This window comes from Lichenostomus cassidix, chromosome 3, assembly GCF_008360975.1.
Source record: "Lichenostomus cassidix isolate B80296 chromosome 3, HeHo_3.0, whole genome shotgun sequence".
Taxonomy (NCBI): Eukaryota; Metazoa; Chordata; class Aves; order Passeriformes; family Meliphagidae; genus Lichenostomus; species Lichenostomus cassidix.
In genome coordinates this window covers 43483325-43505176 of record NC_139483.1, presented here as the reverse complement: position 1 = coordinate 43505176, position 21852 = coordinate 43483325, and the positions used below count along the sequence as shown (strand labels likewise).

Sequence of the window (21852 nt, the reverse complement as noted above, 5' to 3'; positions counted from 1 at the left end):
GATACATGCAGCTACAGGTTCTTTTCTTCTTCGTTGTTATGTGTGCCATCAGTGTGGAAACAGCTGACCAGACACACCTTCTCACAAGTGTGCAGATGTGCCCTTGGGACAAAATCTATAAATTAATAAGTGCTATGACAGGCTGATGGGTTTTACTCACAGGGGTGAGAAGTGAGAACTGAAACCTGGTGGTTTAGACATACGTTTCGTACGTCTCTAGGTCATCATGTACCATAAAACAACAAGGCTTTTAAAATATACCTTGGTTATGGCTGGAACACTGTCATGTTTTTCTCTATCATTTATAGTAAGTTGATCACAAGAAGCACTTATTACCCAGAACAATCCCCAGGGAGGACCCCACATGTCTGGTGAGCAGTGAGAAAAGATTCCTGAAGTGGAAGAGTCCATGTAAAGAGCTAATACAGTGTACATGGTATGCAGAAACTGACACCATCAACTAAAATAATGATTTCCATTACTAATGCCTTGCACTAAGAGGAGTTCAAAACTACTATTTTGTTGGAAAACACAATTACTATAATTGTGCTTATTAATAGAAATACAACATATAGAAATTTGGATATCTATTTGAAAAGATCTCTAAGTGAACCCCATTCTGCCCGAAAACTACACACACTGAACCCTTAAAGCTATGTTCCAAATTCCAGGGTTGGGTACTGAAACTTAAGCATTTTGATTTTCAAGGTGCTAAGTAAACTCAGGTCCCACTGACCACAGAGGGATTTGTGGATTCTCAGTGCTTCTTTAAATCAGGTCACTGATTGAGGTGTCTAGATATGATTTTAAGACTCTTATCAGGAGCAGTCAGCCTTGGAAATCCCAGATAAACAGCTTACAGAAACAGGGTGATACACAGCACTGGGTGACTGCTGATTTGACCACATATAGAAATATACAGAACACAGAGTAAGTATGGGAATGACGAGAGAGGGTAAGAAATGTCTATGCACTAAAAATCATGTACGTGTACAGAGGTATGCTATAGCTTGCAGAAAAAGAATTTTATGGCTTCAGCATAAATAAACTTGGACTTAGTTTTAGATTAACATGTGCTTCTAGATCCTGCATATTTCCTGGAACAAAAACAAACAAACAAACAAAAAAAGAAATTTACTTGATACCATGGAAGGACATGGAAAACTGAGCAATTGCTGAAGCAAGTTTGTTAGAGAAGCTGTCTGTACTCAGGCTGTAATGTTCATTAGGTAAAGATGGGAAAGGCAAAGGGCCTGAACAGGAGTTTAGAAAGTACATATAACAAATAGGATACAATAAATTACATTTCAATACATACTCCAGAAGGCTCCATCTCCCAGATCTGGAAAACATCTCCCCAGTATTGTTACATAATTCCTTCTAGAAGACAAGGAAAACATCTTCCTAGCTTTCCTCAGTCCCACTAATAGAGCAGCCTTGTATATCCCTCAGTCTCCACAACCCAGTGCACACATACACTAGAGGCCAAAGTACAGCAAGAATAAATTCAGTGGGTTACACACCACCTCTCTGCTCTCAGCACAAACTTTCTGATTATGCTTGTGGCTAACATTAACCCATGGTGGCCGTAAGCACTCTGTTGCTTTTTACCAGTGACCTATAACAACTTTTCACAGCTTGTGCTATAAAAGACTTTAACCTGCTACTTCGGATAAAGGCTTCCACTGCATTCCTTCAGCAAGAAACACCAGGATTTTAACACTGCCACATGCTCTGAAGTACTCTATAAAATGTACAGAGGAGCAGGAATCCACTTCCACTCAACAAACGGCTGGTTTAGCGCCCTTGTGAATGTGATTGTTAACTCATGCTTTGTGGACATGTGTTGTAAACTGCTGCTGCCTTGGTCAGCTGTTGCCAAGGGACAGCAAAAACAGTGGTCACACAGAGGGTGCCCCAGACGTGTCCTTGACATAGGTGAGCAAACGTTGGTTGTGAAACTCTGCACTGCATTACAAGAAACTTCTTAACAGACCAAATTTCCTGTGCAGCTCTCCAGTACTCAGGAAATTCAGCCACTGCTTGGTCTTCATCATGCTCCTGCTGCTGTCTAGGGATGTTGGCATCTGTTTGCATTATGGTTTTCTTTCTAAGCGTCATTGTTCAAAGAAACAAACTTGAGTGAACATCCCGTGTTCAAAAAGTTGCTTATCTAGGCTGTCCCACTGCTATTTAACATGAAATGAACAAAAGTAGATAACATAAAGTGTCTGGATCCTCCAAGCTGAACTGCTGCCCCTGCTGCTATGCAAAGAGGTCCCAGTTCTCATCTTTGATGTCAGTTAAAGTTAATGAATTTGGTGGAAAGATTGTTAGCTCTGCAACTAAGGACTCTCACTGGTGTGTAGCTCAGAAAGTCTTTTAGAAAGGGTTTTTCAGAAAAATATACTTTCAGGAAGGTAAGAAAATAAAGTAAGATTTTTTAGATACTGAACTGTCTTCATATTTGATTTTATATTATGGTAGTCCAGAAAGTCTTTCCTCAGTTACATGGACAGGTTTGTAATTCTTCTGAGGCTTCACAATTACTTGAATTGTGTTTCTTATAACTACCAGACTCTCATGGTTTAAACCTGAAGTACTAAATAAAGTATCATAGCTGGACCCTAAAGTCTGTCCTTCTTCAGAAGTTGCTTTTCCCTAAAGTTATCTTCAAAATTTTGAGGCCATTCCATCCAGTTCCACCCCAGCTGAGACATACCAGGCGAGGTTGTCAGATAGACAGGCCTCTTGCCAAACCAAAGAAAAATAAACTGGTATTCTGGTTCAACGTTTTCTTTTTCTCTGCACCCCACGAGGCCTATGATTACAAAACAACAACATTTTGAAGCAAATAATTCTTCCTATTTCTACTCAAAAAAACAAGTGGGACAGAAATCTGCTGTTGAACAAGATGTGTCAAGTAACTGGTGGAGAGTATCTGGTTTGCCTAATACTCTGAATTAGGCAAAGCGTAGAGATACTGTGGAATTAATGATTATTTCATTCACCCAAATTTGTCACAACACTTACACCTTGTCCTTTTTCATTTTGTGTCCCACAAAATTATGAGCTAAATTCCTTGCACTCTGCTCATTTCAATTTAAAGAATGTTTTGAAAAGACAAATTCCTCTGAAGCTTTTTGCAATGTGACTATTAGAATAGAGAAATTTAACTACATGGTGCAAGCACACGTCTTCTGCCTCGAATATTCAGGCCAATGCAATTTTGTGCATTACATGACAAGATGTCTGATGAGACGTGGTGGCCAGGATGCTGGAAAAAATGAACATTCCCTTTAAACAGATTCAACAATCTGATTTAACTGCAGGGCAGGCACCTAAACCTGTGCCTGCTCAACATGACAGATGAATTAGCCAATAAATCCTGAGCCTGTAATTTCTTCTTGGGATTCTGAGAACCTTGTTTGAAGCTTTTTGAATGCTACTGCATTGCAGAGCATAAGTACTTAGCCTTGGAATATATTGCTGATGGGATACTTCTGTCCTTCATTTGGAATGGGCTCATCTCCAAGTCACAGAATACGTCACCATCTTTGGGATACAGCGTCTCTATGCCATTCAACATTTAGCAATTCTGTTAAAAGCCAAACAGAGGGCTGGGAACCGGTTTTCTCAAGGGAAAAAAATGTCCTTTCATTGTCGGGCTTTCTCTGTGCCTGGGCATGTTAGATTTCACTATTAATCCTGACACAGACCTCATACTCAAAACATGTCTAAATAAAACCCTCATAATAAATCAGGATTTATTATTCTAATCTCATTTAGGTCATACAGTGTCGTAAAACAGTACAAATGTAGGGCCTTAACCCATAATCCTTAAGGCAGCCAAAGCTTCTGTTGGCTTCACATAAAATAGTGTCTACGCATCGAGGGCAGGAGCTCACCGCACAAACTAATCAGAATAATGCAAATACCATTAAAGCAAGGAAAGTGTGGTTTTGTAATTGCAGCCCATACTTGACCAGAAGAAAATATTCCAAAATACGTTACTCAGTGAATAGAAGCTGGAAGGAGACAAAGTCTGGAAACAGAAGCATCCGAACACAAGTGCTTTTGTTTAATTTTTGAACTTTGTCTCTATTAGGGTGGTTGAATGTAGATTTCAGGCTCTCCTGCAGACTTTTCCATTGCACAACATGCAATAGGAGCAGTCTGAAGCTTGGAGTTGCAGTTTGGATTCCAGACTGGTAAGAAAGCCTTGGACACCCTGAAATTTTTGTCTGCATTGCATGTTCCTAGGGGTTTAAAGCAAGACTCAGCAAACAGATCTAAGACTAAAAAGAATTGAAAATTATTTGTTGCTTTTTACTGTTTAAATCATTCTTTGCAGCTTTCAGTTTCCTGGATGCCTCCATAACCCAGAAATACACTATGAATCCTCGCTAGCTCAAGCAGAATATATCCTCTGCTTTGCTAGCACTCTGTGCTTTTTTTGGTTTAGGGTTTACCACCTTCTCTGCACCCATCCCCAGCCCCCACTGGAAAAACCCATCAAAAGGGAACTAAAGCAGTTAGGCATTTCCCTTCAGCGGGGATTCCCTTAGACAGATCAGTCAGCTGTGTATGAGCTGACTGGAAAAGAGAGGTGGATTAGATGTGTACTAATAACAGAGGGAGGTGGATTTCAGTGCTAAAGGTTACTTGGCCCAGTGTCTGGGCATTTTGTACCATCTATGACATTTCCGGGCACCGAACATGTCTTCACAAGAATCTTGATCGGTAAATAATAAAAGTCCACTTGAAAAAGGATGATTTCAGCCATATCCAGGAAAGCAAGTTAATTAATTTTCTTCCTTTGGTTTCTGATACTCAGACAATATGAAACCTCTGGCTCCCAGCTAACAAAGCCCTACATGTTTGAAATCACCTGATTCAGCCCTGATTATTTGTCCATTCAAGCAGCTGAGAACTCAGCTGTGGAAGCAAAAAGTCTGGAATCTTGCTTAAACCTTCTCAGGTTAGTGTCTCAAGAAGCTTTTTAACTCCAGTGTCCTAAATCTATGCTAGTTGGTGCTGACATCCAGGCTAGCTCAGAGGAAGACGAGGATTCTGTTAAGAAGTGGGCTCACAGACAGGCTTGAGCAGCTTGGTGTTCCCTCAGTTTCTGAATGTGGCCACTGCAGACACTTGTCAGCTGTGGGGCTGTCCTTGGAGTAGTGATGAAGACAGCTTTGTTGGTGAGGGACTCCAGCCTAGCCTTTCTAGGATATAAAAACAGAGTGGGGAAAGGTAGCCACTGCAGCTGGAAGCAGGGGATCTAGTCTGGGACTGCAAGGTGATGTAACTGCAGAGGAACAGAATTCCTGAGATACATGTCAAATTCACAGCTCAGAGATGCATTCCTATAAGATGAGCTTCCTTTGATCATGAGTGAATCCATACTTAAGCACATCTGGAAAGACCTGAGATACATTTGCAACTCCTGGGCTAAAACCAAATAGCAAACAAGCCTTTCTAGCAAATTTGCATTCAACATTCAGCAAGTCAGACTGAGCCAAGAGCGCCCTTCCTCACCCTACACACGGATCCTTGGGATGTTGTATCCCATGCTCACACAGGGTATGAATACTTTCCCGCTGCCACGGGACTTGTTCAAGCTCTCAGCCCACACCTGAGGGCACAGCACTCTGCTAGCACCTCCCGGTTCAGTGAGAGGAACGGGACAGAGCTGGCACCTTATGTGCCATGAGGGTGCCATCTGCAGCCCGCCAGCCCATGCAGTGTCCCCACCCGCTCCCAGGCGCCTCTCTGCCAGCGAAAAGCGAGTAAGGACAGCAGGCCACTCCGCGCCTCAAGCCACGTCTGCCAACAGGGAGGGACACGGAGGGCTGGCTCAGAGTCCCCACCCTAGCCCGGGGACGCGGGGACAGGGGCAGAGGTGGCGGCCCAAGGGCAGCCCCGGCCCAGGGGAGGGACAGGGAGTGCGGGGGCGGCGAGGCTGGTACTGCGCACCCTTCCCCTCACGGCGGGCGGGCAGAGCCACCGCCATGCCGGGCCTTCCTCCGGCGCCACCGCGACCCCTCGTGGGAAATGAGACACGGCAATGGTTTTATCAGCTGCTTGTTGACGGGCCTGGGTTCCGGCTTTGTTAGGGTGGGGTATTTTTTTGGTTTGGGGTTTGTTTGGGATTTTTTTTCTTTTTCTTTTCGCTTCTTTTTCTTCTGCTCACCTGAGATGGACACAGAGATTGCAGCTGCTTGCTCTCCCCTCCAACTCTGTGTGTCCTGAGGGCATCAGCTCTTCGCAATGCCTGCCTGTAAAGGTGTCTGTTTTCTCCATAAACTCCCCTGGAAGAGAAACAGAGCTTGTTACATAGATTCATGTCCCTCGGCCAGCTGCATTTAGCCAGGCGGTTTCCTGTCCCTACCAGCAGCTTTTCCCTATTTGTTGCAAAGCAGTAACCAGCATTGTCCTGATTTATTCTGCAGGGTTTTAGTTGTTTGTGAACTGTGCCTCAGTGGCAGAAATCGATTGAGCTTTATCTCCTCCTCCTTAACATCATTAAAATACATTTATGTGAAAAACAATAGTAGCTGGCTTAACAAAATGTTGGCTTTATTGGGGGAAAAGTGCCAAGGTTATATTGTATGTTTGTAAACAGAACTGGTTTTGCTTCTAACGCAATGAAATAAAGGTTGATCTTTTCATGAATGCAATAATCATGCAAGCTGCTTATGTTTGTTTTATCGTGCAGAACATTAAGTGCATTAGACTTCAAATGGCCCAGCTGAATAAATTGCCCTAGTGGGTGGAGCAGAGCAGAGAACTGTAAAAGTGTAAAAAAAAAGAAAATAATGAAAAGAAAAAAGGAAAGAAAAATAAAAGGAGAAATTTTTAAGAAACAGAAACAGTTGCAGATGTTTTTCCAGGAACGACATTAAAGAGAAAATCTGCTTGGAGACAAGTAAGTGCCATCTCATAACCTTTGGGGATTTTTGTAAAATTCTCACAAGCAAGTTGTTTGATGATATCATCATGTGGACAGCAAAAACTCTGTCTTTTTAATTTCTTTTTGTAAACTGGTGTCTATGTAAGTTTATCATAATAAATAAGCATCTTAGCCACTGTTGTGGCTTAACGCCACCAAGCATCTAATCAACGTTATTATATTAAATCCAAAACACGCACTGTATCAGCTAAGAAGAAAATTAACTCTATCCCAGCCAAATCCAGAACAATTACAATGTTATAATAATAGCAATAATAAGAACATTTATAATAAATTATAATTATAAAAATTTCATTATATTGCCATATTAATATTATTCCATCATATGTTGCCAAATATAATTTAAATTATAATTCGATCATAATTTATAATGTCTAAGCATTAAGTAATAAGATATTAACTATTCAAATATTAGGACATGGTGGAATTAGGGTTGTCAGTGCAAGTTTTATTTGGACATCTTTGCAAGTGCTTTGCAGTTTTACCTTTAGCGATTGTTTTTCCCTCCAGGATCCTTACTTCAGAGGACAAAATGGTAGTGCAGCAAGTGTTGTAGGAGGAACCAGAGTTGTTAAAAAGGAAAAGGGATATGGTTGGTTGTAAGGTTTAACATATATGTGAGTTGAGATTTGGTAAAGTAAGGGTTTGCATCAGATCATATCAGCCCTTTGTAAGTACAGGGTGAGGAGAGCTGAGGAACTTTTTGAAGAAGAGAGGTTAGAAACTATCCAGTGGTACGTGCTGTGAAAGGAAAATGAATAGAAAGATTTAACAGCTGGGATGGAGGGCGGGGAGTAAGTATTTAGCCTGGACATACTTCTATCACCTCCAGCTGTGCTGACTGTAGTTTATTTTGGAGTAAAATCCAGAAAAGTACAATGGCAGGTTTCCAGTCCTCTTATAGAAGGAACAACTTTGCAGAAAAATTGCTTCAATAATTTTTGCTATTTAAATGTTCTAAGAGCTCTATTTGCTTCATCTTAACAATGCCATATTTTTTAAGAAGTAATTACTATCTCAATGTCAGCTAGGCAAAGATGGTACAGCCACTTGATTAATGAATAGAAAAATAGAAAAATAAAAAAAATATACAGAGTTTCAAACTACCTTAATGGAAGAAACTAAGCGGCTGAATTTGAGACTTATTAATTGGTATGAAATATTTTCAGATTTGCATAACCTAATTTATAAGTTTAAATGCAAGAGATGTACTAAAGAGGCCTCAGTCAACAGCCTCAATGACAGATAAAATCAAAAGTGATTTTAAGTAATTGGCAGTTCTTGGGATTGCTTGTTCCAACATATATCATGCTAAGTGTTGGGTTTTTTGAGAACAACAAATATAAAACTGTAGCCCTACAAGGTATATGGCACTTGGCCATTTATTGCACATTGCTAGAAGTGTGTCTTGTGATCTAAAGGAGTTTGAAGTGTTTTATTTAAGAGTTTTTTGGGGTTTTTTTTTGTTTGAATTTTGCACATATCCAATGGCCAGAAAATCTTGGAGGAAAAAATATGGCAATAATTTATAATAATTTAAATAATTAATTTAACTTTTAATTACGAGTTCCAAAATAAGGTTGGGAATTTAACTAAAGTTCCAATTAAGATTAGTGTGTTTGGGGAATATATATTGTCATATATGGTAACGTTATTTATGAGGCTTGTAATTAACACTAAAATTAAGTGCTCTTTCTGTGCATAGGCTATTAAGTCCCAGCTCTTGCTTTTACCTCGTGTGTGTGTGTGTGTGTGTGTGTAGTGACTGGAGGGCAGCTGGAAGCCGCTTACAGAGGGCATGACCAATTAACAAGTGTAGTAAAAATGTGCATTTCTCTAGATTTAACATAACAGGACTAGCAGCAGCTCCTATCATCCCCTTCGCTGCAGGTGTCTTCATGGCCGGGGCCAGCGGAGGGTGCTGGTGTTACTGTTCTGCACCGGAGCACGGGGAAAAAAAAAATGGAGGGTGACATTGTGCTGGGAGTACCGTGTGCCAGCGTGGGGTCCTGTGCCAAGTCCCACCGCTACAGCCTCGAAAATCTGTGAAATAGTTAACAGTGATTGATAGTGAGCACCGTCCCCGATGGTGAGGGAGGTGGGGGAGCATGAAGGAAACAGCTGCCTGTGAGAAGGAGTCTCCAGCAGAGTGCTCCAAAAATCTGGGTGGTTGGAGTCAGGGATTTGTCTCACTTTTAAAGTGTAAGGCTTGACACGCCAGCAGACACAGTCATGGAGTCAGTCTGTCATGGCAGGGGGTTTGGTTTGTCTGTTTCTATTCCGAAATATCTTTGTGGAGCTGCACAACAGAGGTTTACATCCTTTAGCGTAGAATCATAGAGCATGCTGAGTTGAAAGGGACCCGTCAGGTCCTTTATCCCAATAATCACATCATGTGCCTGAGAGCATTTTCCACACTCTTCTTGGACTGTGTCAGGCTTGGTGCTATGACCACTTCCCTGGGGAGCCTGTTCCTGTGCCCAACCACTCTGCAGATGAAAGAGTTTCTCCTGATATGTAACCTAAATCTTGCCTGACTCAGCTTCATCCCATTCCTTTGGCTTCTGTCACTGGTCACAAGAGTGAAGAGATTGGTACTTTCCCATCTGCTTTCCCTCATGAGAATGTTGAAGATCACAATGAAGTCTCCCCTCAATCTCCTCCAGGCTTTGGCTGCATAGTGTATCCTTTGTGGTGAACTTTTGCTTCCCCTGTGATATAGTAGCTTCTTGGCTGTTCACAAGCAATCCCAATGCCAACTTTGAAAAGTCACCTTTTAGAGGTTGCAAAGTATGCAGTATTAAAAGTATCCTATACTATATCCCATCCATATTGAATAGCATATGCTTGAGTCTTTACTGGTTGGCTTCACAGACACCTCTGCTGGGGAAAAACCTGCTGGAGCCCTCAGCTTCTGCTTTGCTACAGCTACAGTTTGCCAACTGTCCTGAAGTGACAGCCTGCAACACCAAGAAATATACTCACTGAATAGAGCCTGAAGACAGAAATGAATTATTAGACACAGGAAGCAGGAGTCAAGCTCAACTAGGGATAACTTCTTAATGCAGTGTTTAATCATCTTAGTGTCTCTTGTGTGCTGTTCTCTTTTTGGTTGGAACTAACTTCACCCAGATTTTGTTCCTTGCGCTAGTACCAGTGCCGCTCTTGTGCTCAGCAAGTCAGGCCTGCCTATTCCTTTCCTTTCTTCAAGCATCCTTCCTTATTACTTAGTGGCAGTATTTCTCTTTTATTCAAAACCGGCAGATGCTCATTTAGCGAATTCACTCATCTCAGCCAAGCTCTGCCAGAGATAAGAGAGATCTTTGGTCAACAAAGAGATGCATTTTATCCTGCAAGGTGTCAGGATCCATGTTATCAGCAGGATCAGCAGGGCTTGGCTTTCATTTGATATGGCTGCGAGTGCACATATGGTTAGGCAGATGTCCAGCTTTTGCATCTTTGCCTGCAAGTTTGGAAAGCCCAAGTTGTCTCTTCTCCATTACTGTGTGACCAGCCCCTTTGAAGTCATCGGGGCAATTTGCATGTACAAATGCTGGTCGTGACAGGGCTTGTATTTGTATTCTGACTTAAAAGACTCAAATTCTCTTTTGCTTTCCTGCCATCCTTCTCTCATCTTACTCCTATTTGAAATCCAGGTTTTCCTCTCCATAGTTGTTCCTTCTCAGTTGAAAAAAGACACCCTGAAAGTATGGAATGAGGTTACTGAGGCCAGTGGAAGCCAACAGGCTTCCTCTTAGTCCTGGGTCTGGCTCTGCCATAGCAGGAGCAGCTGAAAGCAGCTGTTTCAGATACTGGGACAGTGACTGAGTTGTTACTCTGCTGAAGCAGAACATGCAACAAATATTTATGTCTGGTACCAAGAGGGGAAAAGCATGTTCAGAGAAGACAGGCTATTTGGAAATGACAAACATCTTGGCCTTAGGCAAGGCCAAGCAGTCTGGGGGGGATTTCTGCTTAAGCCAGTTTGAAAACTATAGTACACTGTTGGGAATGTTCAGAAACCACAGAAACAAGATAAATTATTACCATTAGTGGCAGTGAAATAATAAGGATAATGTACTTGTAAGTTCTTTTGTACAAATAACATATATGCTACTGAATATAAGCCCCAAGGTTGCAAATGTTCAGGCAGAAATGCTCCTAAATTTCGGAGAGCACTTAGATGCATGAAACATGCAGGGCATGCTGATGAATATTTAGAAAGGAGCATCAGCAATCAAGAAAATTGGGTCATAGTTTGCAGCACAAAATGGACATGATGCTCTGGAAACTTTAAAGGTAAGGTTTTATTCAGGCAAGAATCATACCAAACAGAGTTTCCTCTCTAATTATTCTACCTTTGTATTTTGCTGTCTTTGGATAAGAGGTTTGTTTGAACAATACTGCACTGTCAGGGATGATTTTATGCTAAGTCAGTATGTTTCTTTTACTTTACTCTGGAGTCTACATCCTGTTTTCAAAGTAATGGCACAATTTATGGAGAACAGAAACAACTTGCAGATACTTAAGACCAACCTTTTCTTCACCACACAGAATGAAAATTTTTGTGTGTTTGTGTCTTTCTCTGCTTACTGCACTGTAATTTGTCAGTCATATCCTCCCCAGTGAGGCTGAATTTGGCAGCCAGCAACAGAATCTTTTGTTACATAGTCACTCTAGAAGACTGACTCCTAATTTTTCTTTGGGATTTCTTAAAATTAATTTCTGCCTTGTGGTAGCCCCCAGAATATTTCAAGTTGGTGAGCTTTTTCTGAGGCTTGTGAGCTTTAGGAATAACTACACAATTTAACACTCTGCATACCCACAGAGGCAGTAATTAGTTAAAATTGGATTTTCTTGGGAAGAAACACGATCTGCTCCACTTTAGAAAGCTGCTTCTAGTTGCTAGGAAATCTCCACTGAGTTTCCTAAGTGTCTTCTGATTTGCCAGGTGGAAAAGTCGTATTTCTTTGGCAGCTTAATTTTTCTCTTTGTGAAGTGGAATAACAATAAATGTTTCTTAAATCATCAGGAAAGGTTTTGAAATTTGACAGAGTGGAAATCTGACAAATGGAAAGTACTGTTGAAACTATTACATCAAGATTTTTGAGACTATTTATACCATGATTGCTGTATGAAAATCTGATTTATGTTTTAGCAGTGTTGCAGGGAATAAACCACAGAAAAACTCCATTTTGGATAAGACAAAGTCCTGTTCTGAGTACTTAAATAACTGAGTTTTATTTACTAAAATGGAAGAAGTAAAGGACAGCAGATTTCTCTCAGGAAGAACACAGTACTCTTGTTTGTTCAAATGCTATGGGTCATTCTTCGGAAGTTAGACTCCCTCCTCAGGCGATAAAAAGGCTAATATCAACAAAAAATCAGTAATTTTGTTAAAACTTGGGTCCAATGTAATACACATTTTCCCCCATTATTTGTTTACAATAATTTAAGAATTATATATTTCAAGGAAAAATAGAGAATTAAGGAGCAGACATAGTTTTGTTTCAGATAATACTTTTTTTTCCTAAGTTATTTCCTCACGTTTAGTGGCCTTACTTGTAAATACATATAACCCATGCTGCCAGAACTGTGCAACAGGGTAATTTTGAAAGATCTATGCTGCTGGAAAACATTCAAATGTTTTCCATGCAGGAAGTTTGAGGGAATCATAAAAGATTTACAGTTAAAAGGAAACAGACATGAATTTCTCTGGGAAAGAACTCAAGGAATGAGAACTGGTCAATGAGCCATAAAGAGGGTCAGGCCTAAGATCCCAAAAGGTTAATAAAAGGACTCTTCTGAAAAAAGATAAAGAAGAAAACAGGGATGCAGATAACCAGCACAGTGTTAAAGGCCCTTGTGGGAAAAAGGTAAAGGAGAAGGATGTTAACTGTGGGTGCAGAGAGCTTGAGGGAGAGAAGGCATGACGAGAGGTATTTAGTTAGAAGTCCAGTAGTGACTGCAGAGCAAGAACAAGGAATTACCTGAAAAGGGTTTGATATCCTTTCCTTTACAAGTGTAGCTTTTTAAGTAGTAACAGTCTTTCTGTCTGCCCCCCTTGAAAAGCTTAGAAACGTGCCTCTGCCTGCAGACACACAGGTACATCTGTGTTGCTGAATGAGAGATGGCCAAGGATCTGCCTCATGCACTGAATGCCTGAGTATCCAAGCTGCCCAGGTGTTAGCTGATTTTTTGCCTGCTCCAAAAGGCTCTTTCCATGACAAAACACAGGACTGGTCTAGCAACAGTTTGCTCCAAGGACCACACTCAAAAGGCAATCACAAGCCACGACCAGACTTTGCTCTTGCCCTCGCTGATCTTCCAGAGTTGGCTTAAAGGCTTTGTGACTTCAAATACCTGCGCATAGCCTCGTGTCACAGGCTTTGGTATATGACATGTACCCTTAGTTTTGTGCTTTAACTGAAACACTGCTGGTCTCTGTAATGGTTCATTTTATTTCAGACACTCTGAACAGGCTCAGGGAAAGAGGAAGAATGAAAAAAAGGGTCCTAGGGCTACAGTAGCCCAGCAGAGATTGTGGGCTAAATGCTTGGCAGTGTGGACACACCAGTGAGATCTAGGGTTAGTAGTCTGGACACAATCCAGTCCTTGCTACATGGCCTCAGGGATCACCCTCTGTCCCTCTCAACTGGGAGTTTAGACTACACACAGAGATGTTTCCAGCAACCTCTTGTAGAGGAGACTTTTCCTGCTCTTACCCTGTCACTTCTCCAATGAATAAGTTATTGCATCAATCCTAGCATTTGCAAATCATGCCTCTTTTTTTCCCGGGGCAATGTGATTTTCTTTCAATGTTTCTGTGCTGAGTTGCTTTAGTGCAGATCCCTGTGTTTTATTGTTGCTCTGTGACAAAACTATAGTGTTGCATCCTAGAGTAAAACACTGAACTGTGTTTGAGAAGAAATGAGTGAGCCATTGTCTGTAGTAGTCTGCAGATTCCAAGTGAAGTGAGCAGCAATATAAGTCCTTGGGTCAGAAAGAATAAATAGCTGTAATTCATGTAATGCCTCCTGGTTGGGGTTTTTTTGAGGTTTGTTTTTTTTTTTTTTAAATCTGGACTGTTTCAAGTCAGAGTAAAGTTCATGGTTTTTACAAAAAAAAAAAAAAAAAAGGAAAAGGAGGAAAAAATCTTTCAATATTAAAATGTTTGGTGTGTTACAGCCACAGCATTTTAAACATAACTTATCTCCAAGCACAGAAATTTGGTCTTCAGATTGAAAATGTACATTCAGTTCTTGAAGTTACACATGTCTAATCTAAGAATAAATTATTATATTTATAGCACCTCAGAGCTACAATTTCAATTAAAGAGACTGGAAAACTTATGAAGAAGAAAAATAAATTTAAAAATTAACTATGAAACTGCTGAATTTATATCCACTGGTTTTTACTACCATTTTTTGTGGAATGATCAGCAGAATTGTCATTCCAAAATTTTGCCTACCGACACTGTTCCTGGAGTCTAAGGTTATGATTCAGCCATCCTCAGGCAAGTTTTGCCTTTAAGCACACATATCCACCCCCCTCACAAATTATCTTAAGCTCACATATAAATTTCAGTAACTCGCAGGAAACTTTGGGGTATTTGGAGTGGATTCTTGAAGGCCTTTAGTGTAACCAACTTTGAACAGCTGACTAGAAGACATCAATAAACATTTACATCCTCTTTTTTGGATGGAGGTATTTTCTTTCTTAGTAGACCTTATCCAAAAATGAAAACATTTACAAGCAATCTCATTAAAGGAAATATTAATACCTATTTTTCAATCTGGCCAAGCATGGAATTATAGGAAACTTTGTTCATCCTCTCTCCAGAGCTTTCACAACTATATCTACATGTAAAGATAAACCACAACCTAATTCTGAGACCATACAATTTATGAGAATAGATATTATATTTATTAAATATTTCTTCCTTGATCTGGTCCTTTTGTAAAAAAAACCAGTAATTAAAATTGTTGGTCTTTGATGCATCACCTATCCTGAATAAAAATCAGTTTCTCTATGTTAGTCACAGTCACTCAAGGTAGTGACAGATTGTCCTGAGAGAATCTCACTAGCTTAGGCAGTGGATTCCACTCCAGAAAAATCAGTTTCATGTATAAGACTTTTTCGTTGTAAAAGATATCATTCAATAATCATAGGGATAAATGGGTTAAGTGTCATCTCTGAATTGTGATTATTTCAACTTGTCTGAGAAACGATATACTCTTTCTACAGGACAACTGTAGCAAGACATATTATTCTAGCCGGCAGAGAATGCAGGCAGAGGCAGGCTCTGTGAGGCTGGCTGGATGCTCTGTAGACAGCCGGAGCAGATGTGAGAGAGTTGCTTGGCTGTCACAGGAGAGATTATGTCAGTGTTTCTGACTTTATTAGCCCTTTTGAAGGTTTGTAGAAAAGCTGAGTATGTAACCATTTATTAGTGAATTTCTAGCCACCACAAGCATCAGATCAGTGCTTGGCCTCTGGTTTCTTTCTGATTGTCATCTAGAAGCTTTGCAGTTGTGACTCAATGTGACATCTTTTTTTGTGTGTTACATCTACACCTGAAATTCACAGTCAAAGTCTGGGTGCCACATAAAAGAGAATACAACATTATAATTGCTTTTGGTTTGGGTACCATCTCTTCACTAGACCACAAAGATATATATTTTCCCTGTGTGTAATACCTTTGTTCTGAAATCTGACACAATTATCAGAGGGTCAGAGTAATTATTTCTTCAGTCTTGAAGTAGGTAGGAGGTAAATGATACCTTTTCCATAGCTGTCTTCCTGTCCCATTCAAATTGGTTTTCCACATCCCATTCCCATTGTTTAAAACACAATGTTCCTTCATACTGTAATTGGTTTTTGTGTATATGAGAAAATGATCATACATTTTGTCTTCCTGTCTTCACTGTGTTTTTTAAAACTCTGAAGTAATTTTTATTGTCTGTTTGGAGTCTTTTATGGCATGAAGCTAAAACTTTTAGATAATAAAAAAGCATTCAGACTTGGAGTAGATGTAGTAGTTAGTGCTGAGTTGAATATTTAAATAGAAGACTAATTATATGTTCTCTTGCCCTGTTACAACTCTCTTTTACTACAGAGAAGTTCTAGAATTCCTACTGGATTAGAGAATCTGGTCTTGAAAGAGAACAAGCCTTAGGATGTAAGAAGGATATTTTGAAAATATATATATATATATATATATATATATATATATATATAAATATATATATAAAAAGTGTAATATTTTTCATGTGACTACATGACAGATGGGAGGATTGTAAGGCTGCTTTATTTTTCTCTAGCAATTTTACATGAAGCTGATATTTTTCTGTTCCATTTTCCATCTGATTTTTCCTAAATTTTAAATTGGGTTGAAAAGAAGTGTTCATGACTCTGTGAAGAATAACTTCCTCTGTGAGGTTTTTTTCTGTCCCTTATTAATATAGTAACCAGCTCAAATAATAAGAGATAGAAATAGATTAAGACAACCCCAGAAATGTAATTGTCTCCTAGCACCAGACTGAGGAAGGGTGTGAAAGCTTCTGTTTCTCCCATATTTCTTGCCCTGCTCCAGGGCAGTATTCTGCTGCTGCTGTGTACCATTATATCAAAGCAGCATGTCTCTTCTGTACTGACTAGGTCATTGGCCAAGGGTTAGCACATCCCCATCCTTGCCCAGCTGTTCTCCAGCTGGGATATGAGTTTCCAAGGAGATTGTTCTGCAATACTTTTGCCCTTTTGTTGCCCTGCACTATCACTGCATGAGAGAAAAGGAAGATTCTACAATCTTCTGTGCTCTGCACTAATGTAGAGGCCAAGATAGAATATTGCCTTTCATGTACATCTTTTCTCAAAAGCATCTGAGAGCACCTCAGAATTAGTTCCTTTCTGTAAAGTTCTGCTGCAAAATACACTTTTTAAAAAAAAAGTTTCTCATTATGGGCCTTCCATAGTGATACTGACTCACGTAGAGTTACAGAAGGAATCTCATCATGTTCCACTCTAGTGAACAATGAACATTAAGTTCTAAGAGTGATTTAAATTTATGATGTGCACTCCATGATCTTCCTGTGAGCCTTGACTTTGCTAGTGACTCTCTGATTCCCATGACCTTGTCTCTCTAAAAAATGCTCCTTCTCAGCAGACCTCAGTCCTATTCTTTCCTGCCAGTATCCCAAATAGTCAGTTCTCTCCAGCTGATTACCACATGGTTACTCTGTCCTTTGATCCATCCACTAAAATGCTTTGTCATTATTGGACAGCAGAAGACCATCATGAAAGGCCCAGGGCATTGCTTTCCTTACTCCAATCATACCAGCAAAGGGAACATTAGCTCCCTTTTCTCTGTTAATGAAACCTGGGGAGGGGCTTGAGAAGGTCGGTCTTCTCCATATGTGTACCCCCTTTTTCAAATCTCCTCACATTTAGGTGGTGAAATTTTCAAATGTATGCATGTGTATATCTGTGAGTTATTTTAGTACTGCATAAACATAGAAACTCAAGTCAAAATCTGTTGGACTGTCTCAATTCATTGCTAAATGCAGAATTATACCTTAAGGTCTGTTGTTTAGTAATCTGATCAGTCTAGTGTTGACTAATCAAAGCTTTCTATCATTCTGCTACCACTATGCCTAATCTATGATTTATCTGAAAACAGACCCCATGGTAAGGAAGCATTTTCTGATACATGATCTGTTTTGTTATTTTAGTTATTTCAGTGCCCTGGTTATCTGAAATCCTCAGACTCACCCATTTAATTCCTCCATCTCTTTGGTAGCACTCTTCAGATATTTGAGTTGAAAATGCTCCATATATCTTTGATGCATGATCTTAACCAAATCTCCTCCCCGTTATAATTTAATCAAGTAGACGTGTTTGGTTCTTCAGCAATTTCTTGTACGTCACTTCCTTCTGGCTCCTGATCTTTTTTACAGTTTCAGTCTGAAGTCTCTCCAGTGGTGAATTTTCTGTGACATCTCTGATCTCACAAGCAACCTCTGGAAAAGCAGTGTCATTATATGCCTTTAGAAAATGTCACCCCCTTGTAACTAAATAAACCCAACTCCTTTGTTTTACAGGCTCTCAGTGGCTGCTAAGGGGATACTGCTGCTTTGTAAACTGCTGTAATATCTGATTTAATATCCAATGAAAATGTGGAGTTCTCGGTATTTACCAGCTGTGTTCTGGAAGGTCTTTCTCAATTGTGATATTTCGGTTTGCGTCTAAATACTTTCCTTCCCTTCTTAAATCATGCTGAAGCCTTTTGCATTCCCCATTCTGGTTGGAGTTAGCAATTAATATCTTCCAATTAATTACATTATAAGTAAACATGCTTTTCCACCCCTTTTTAGGTCATTGTTGAAGATGCTAGAAAGGACAACAGGAATTTTTTTTTTTTTTAATCTTAAAGTAACAATTCTTATTACTGCTCACAGTGGGAGCTGCATACAAGGTAAACTTGTTCAGCTACAACAGAAACACTGCAATCCTCTTAAGGTAAATGTAGACTAAACAATCTCAATATGCTGACTAAAGGACAAAGGATTTACCCTAACATGGCTATTACCCCATGTTTTAAAAATGCAGATGTAGATATTTAGCTCTTGAGCCTTCAAATCTATTTCAAATTTTCAACACTAAGTTCCTTGCCTCCCAGTGGTCATTGCCCTCCAAATTCTGGACGTAATACTAGGAAATCATGTGAATCTGACAGGAAAATGTTACCCCTCCGAGTTTTCTTCTTGTTTCGTGTATATCTGCCTCTTGTTGAGTCTATCGTAGTAAAGGAAAATGTGGCTGTGAAAAATTTTAAGCCTAACAGCAACGCCGGCATTTTTTGGTGAATGTGTATCTGAGGTTCTGGTGTTTTTGTGGGGTTTAATTTAGGCTTTTTCTTTGCTGTGGAACTGAGTTGCACAAGCACAAGAACCTTAAGGTTCTACACATTTGGAAACAGATTTATGCAGGGGTGGGCAGGTTTATAATGGGAAGATGATTTTGTGGGGAAGGCAGCCATTGATATGCCAGTGCACACATTTAATGTGGGTAAGAAGTTACAGTTGGCTTAACTGCTTGTGGTTTAAGTATTGATTTGTCAGATGAGGAGAAAGATACTTTGGCTGGATATTGAGTCATCTTTGTGGGCATGACTATGCTCAGAGACAGTGGTGATCCAGCCAAGAGACTGCTTTTGTAGCAGAGCTTAGCCACATATTCCTGGATATATACAAAACCACAGATTTCATGAATCCACGAGTTACTATCTTATAAGCTCTGAAATTTCGGAGGGAAGTTGCAGGTGACAGTACAGTGAGAGCTGAAGGAGAGAAGACTTGACTTCCTCCCAGACCACCAAACTCCTTGTCTCAGTGACTGTTTTCACTGACATACAGAATCCAATAGAAAGTAGTTGCTAGTGATAATGGTGATGGGATGTGTTTCTCTTCTGGGTAGGCATGGTAATAGTTCTACTGAGGAATGTCTTGTGCTCTTGGAATTTGCCAAATGCAGAATTATGTTTTCTTATACGAAAAAAAGCGCAGGCATTTAAGGAAAAGTAAAATGCCATGCAAAAAGCATGTGGGTACATTTTGGCTGCCTTCCCTCAGGTGATTTTTTTTGCTGTAAACATTCTGTGGAAATATCACAGCATACACATTACTGGCCAATATTTAATCCTGCTGTCCTTGCTTGGATGTTTTAGGAAAAATATATGAAATATAACCATGCTTCCGTTTCTTCTGAGTTTTCCAAGGGAGTGGGACTACACCATAAAACAAGAAGACATTGTCAGAAGTAATACATCTCTATATCCCATATTTGTTTTCTCTGTATTTCATATAATCAGTAATTTTTTATTTGCAGATTTATTTAAATTATTTTTTAGTTTTATTTTACAACCAAATGCAATTCTGACATGGATGCTGTTAATTTATGAAACACATTCCAATGTATTTATTCATTTCCCCCAACAACGAGCACCTGGTATCAAAATTATTTCAGAAGACAGCACAGGGAGTCAGATTTTTGTTTCATGTTGATTTTGGTATTTGATCTCGGTGCGCTGGCTGTTGGGAGGTACTGCAGCTGCTGGGGTGACTTTGAGCACACATTTTCCAAACTAACTCAGAAACCCTCCGGCCCTGGCCGTGGTGCTTTGAAAGCATGTGCCGGATGCCAACCACCCCGCACCGATTTAGCTTCCCGACTTTCGCTCCCCACAAGCCACACTGATCCCCAAAGCGGTTGAGCGTCCCCATCCCAGCGCCCCCAGAGCGCTCCCGAGAGTCGGTCCGGCGTGCTGGCGCGGACGCCTCTTTGCTCCCGCAAGCGAAGCCCCGAGCCGAGACAGACTCCCTGGCCGAGCCCCGCTGGCCGAGCCGCGCTCGGGGCTGTGGGAGGGAGCGGTCGCAGGGGGTCCCGGGGCTGCTGTCCCCGCCCGCTCCGCGCAGCCATTGGCCGCAGCCCCGCCGCCCGCCGGCCTGCTGCCCGCGCTTATAGCGGCGGGACATGCCTCTGGCGTCGGGAGCCGTCGGGATGCGCGCCCCGCCGAGCTGTCCGCGCTGGGCGCTGCTGGCCCTGGCGCTGCCCGTGCTGGCACTGTCCGCAGAGCGCCTGGCGCTGCTGCCGCACGGCGAGGAGCACGGCGATGCCGAGCTGGAGCCCGGGGACGACGCGCGCTCGGAGGCGCTGGAGCTGAGCACGGCGCTGCGCTTCTACGGCGCGGCCGTCCGCTCCCTCTATGTGAGTCTAGGGGCCCCTTTGGCTGCCGGAGGGTTGGATCCGCTCATGAGGGCTCTCCGGGGAGCTTTGGGTGGGTGCGCGGTGATGCTCGTTGGGTTTCGTGTGGGTTGTGAGAGCGCCGAGGTCAGAGGCCGGTCCAAAGAGCTTAATTGTTCCAGTTGTGTTCAGTCAGGTATCGGAGCCGTGTTGATTCTCATTTCACACTGTGGCTGGTGCAGATTCTTCGCTGTGCACAGCCTCTAGTGGGAGACAATGCAACAGATAGTAGGAGCATAAGGAAAGTGCAATCAATTAGCCAGAGTGAGCGCCATCCCCAGGCATTTTCTGTTCTCATACGCGGTGTGTTCAGCTCAGCAACATCCTCGTTGTGGTCTGTTTTGTGTGTTCCAGCATGCTGGAGTCACAAAACTGAAGCAGTGTCTAACCGACAGACTGATATGTCCAAGACTTGCACCTCTAAGCACTAGGACAGCTTTCTGTCCCTTAATGTCTTGGGCACTCTCAGGTGTTCATTGCTTTAAGAACCTCTTTGGCAGAGGAAGTCAATATCTATAGTAATTGCAGGCTTTCGGCAACAAGCACATCTCAGCCATGTGTGCATGCAAGTCTCACAGCTGAATCTGCATCCCAGAGCTGTGTGTGCATGTTTAGATGGTGGAGGATGTTTGAAGGTGGGATTGGAAACAGATTGTCTGGAGCAGAGCTGCTCAAAAGCAGCCATAAGAAGAGCTCTTTAAAATGGCAGCATGTCTTCAGAGCACTGCAATGGTACTGCACACTTACTTATTGCCCCTTTTCCTCTGAAGCCTCACCTAGGCTGGCAGTTGAAGATGCTGAGTAACATATTTAGAAACGTCTTGGTAAGGAAGGCACAGTGTGTTTAGTGCATTAATCAGGTAAACTAAATCTCACCTCCCTGTCCAGATAAACCAGTGTGGTTTAGCACCATGGGTCTAAGATGCAGCTTGGTGGACTAACCTGCACAGGGACACTTGGGAAACTAGAGCTCCATGTGGCTGCAGTCATTCAAAATTTGATGCAGTTCCCATGCACTTGAGTATGTTTTAAGGGTATTAACTCAAGGTATAACTTGCTTGGGTTACACTGAGTTATAA

General features: G+C 41.2%; 1 protein-coding gene and 1 long non-coding RNA gene across 3 annotated transcripts in view; one reads left to right on the top strand and one right to left on the bottom strand.

Moving 5' to 3' along the window:
- Positions 1-664: 664 nt before the first annotated feature.
- LOC146439592 (uncharacterized) lies at positions 665-6607 on the bottom strand. The gene is made up of 3 exons (XR_014850847.1): positions 6194-6607; positions 1319-1380; positions 665-890 (listed from the first exon to the last, which is right to left on the bottom strand). It is a non-coding gene; the product is annotated as an uncharacterized LOC146439592 (long non-coding RNA).
- A 232-nt stretch (positions 6608-6839) lies between these two features.
- Positions 6840-21852, top strand: part of NID1 (nidogen 1) — a 56850-nt gene continuing 41837 nt past the window's right edge. The window contains exon 1 of one of the 2 annotated variants that reach the window (XM_085055511.1): positions 6840-6928. Coding sequence is in view for 1 of the 2 variants with exons in the window: in XM_085055510.1 (XP_084911636.1) it covers positions 20504-20737 (234 nt within the window). In the remaining variant the exon portion in view is untranslated. Of the gene's footprint in view, positions 6929-20502; positions 20738-21852 lie in introns of those variants that run through there. The other variant, XM_085055510.1, reaches the window with a different exon arrangement.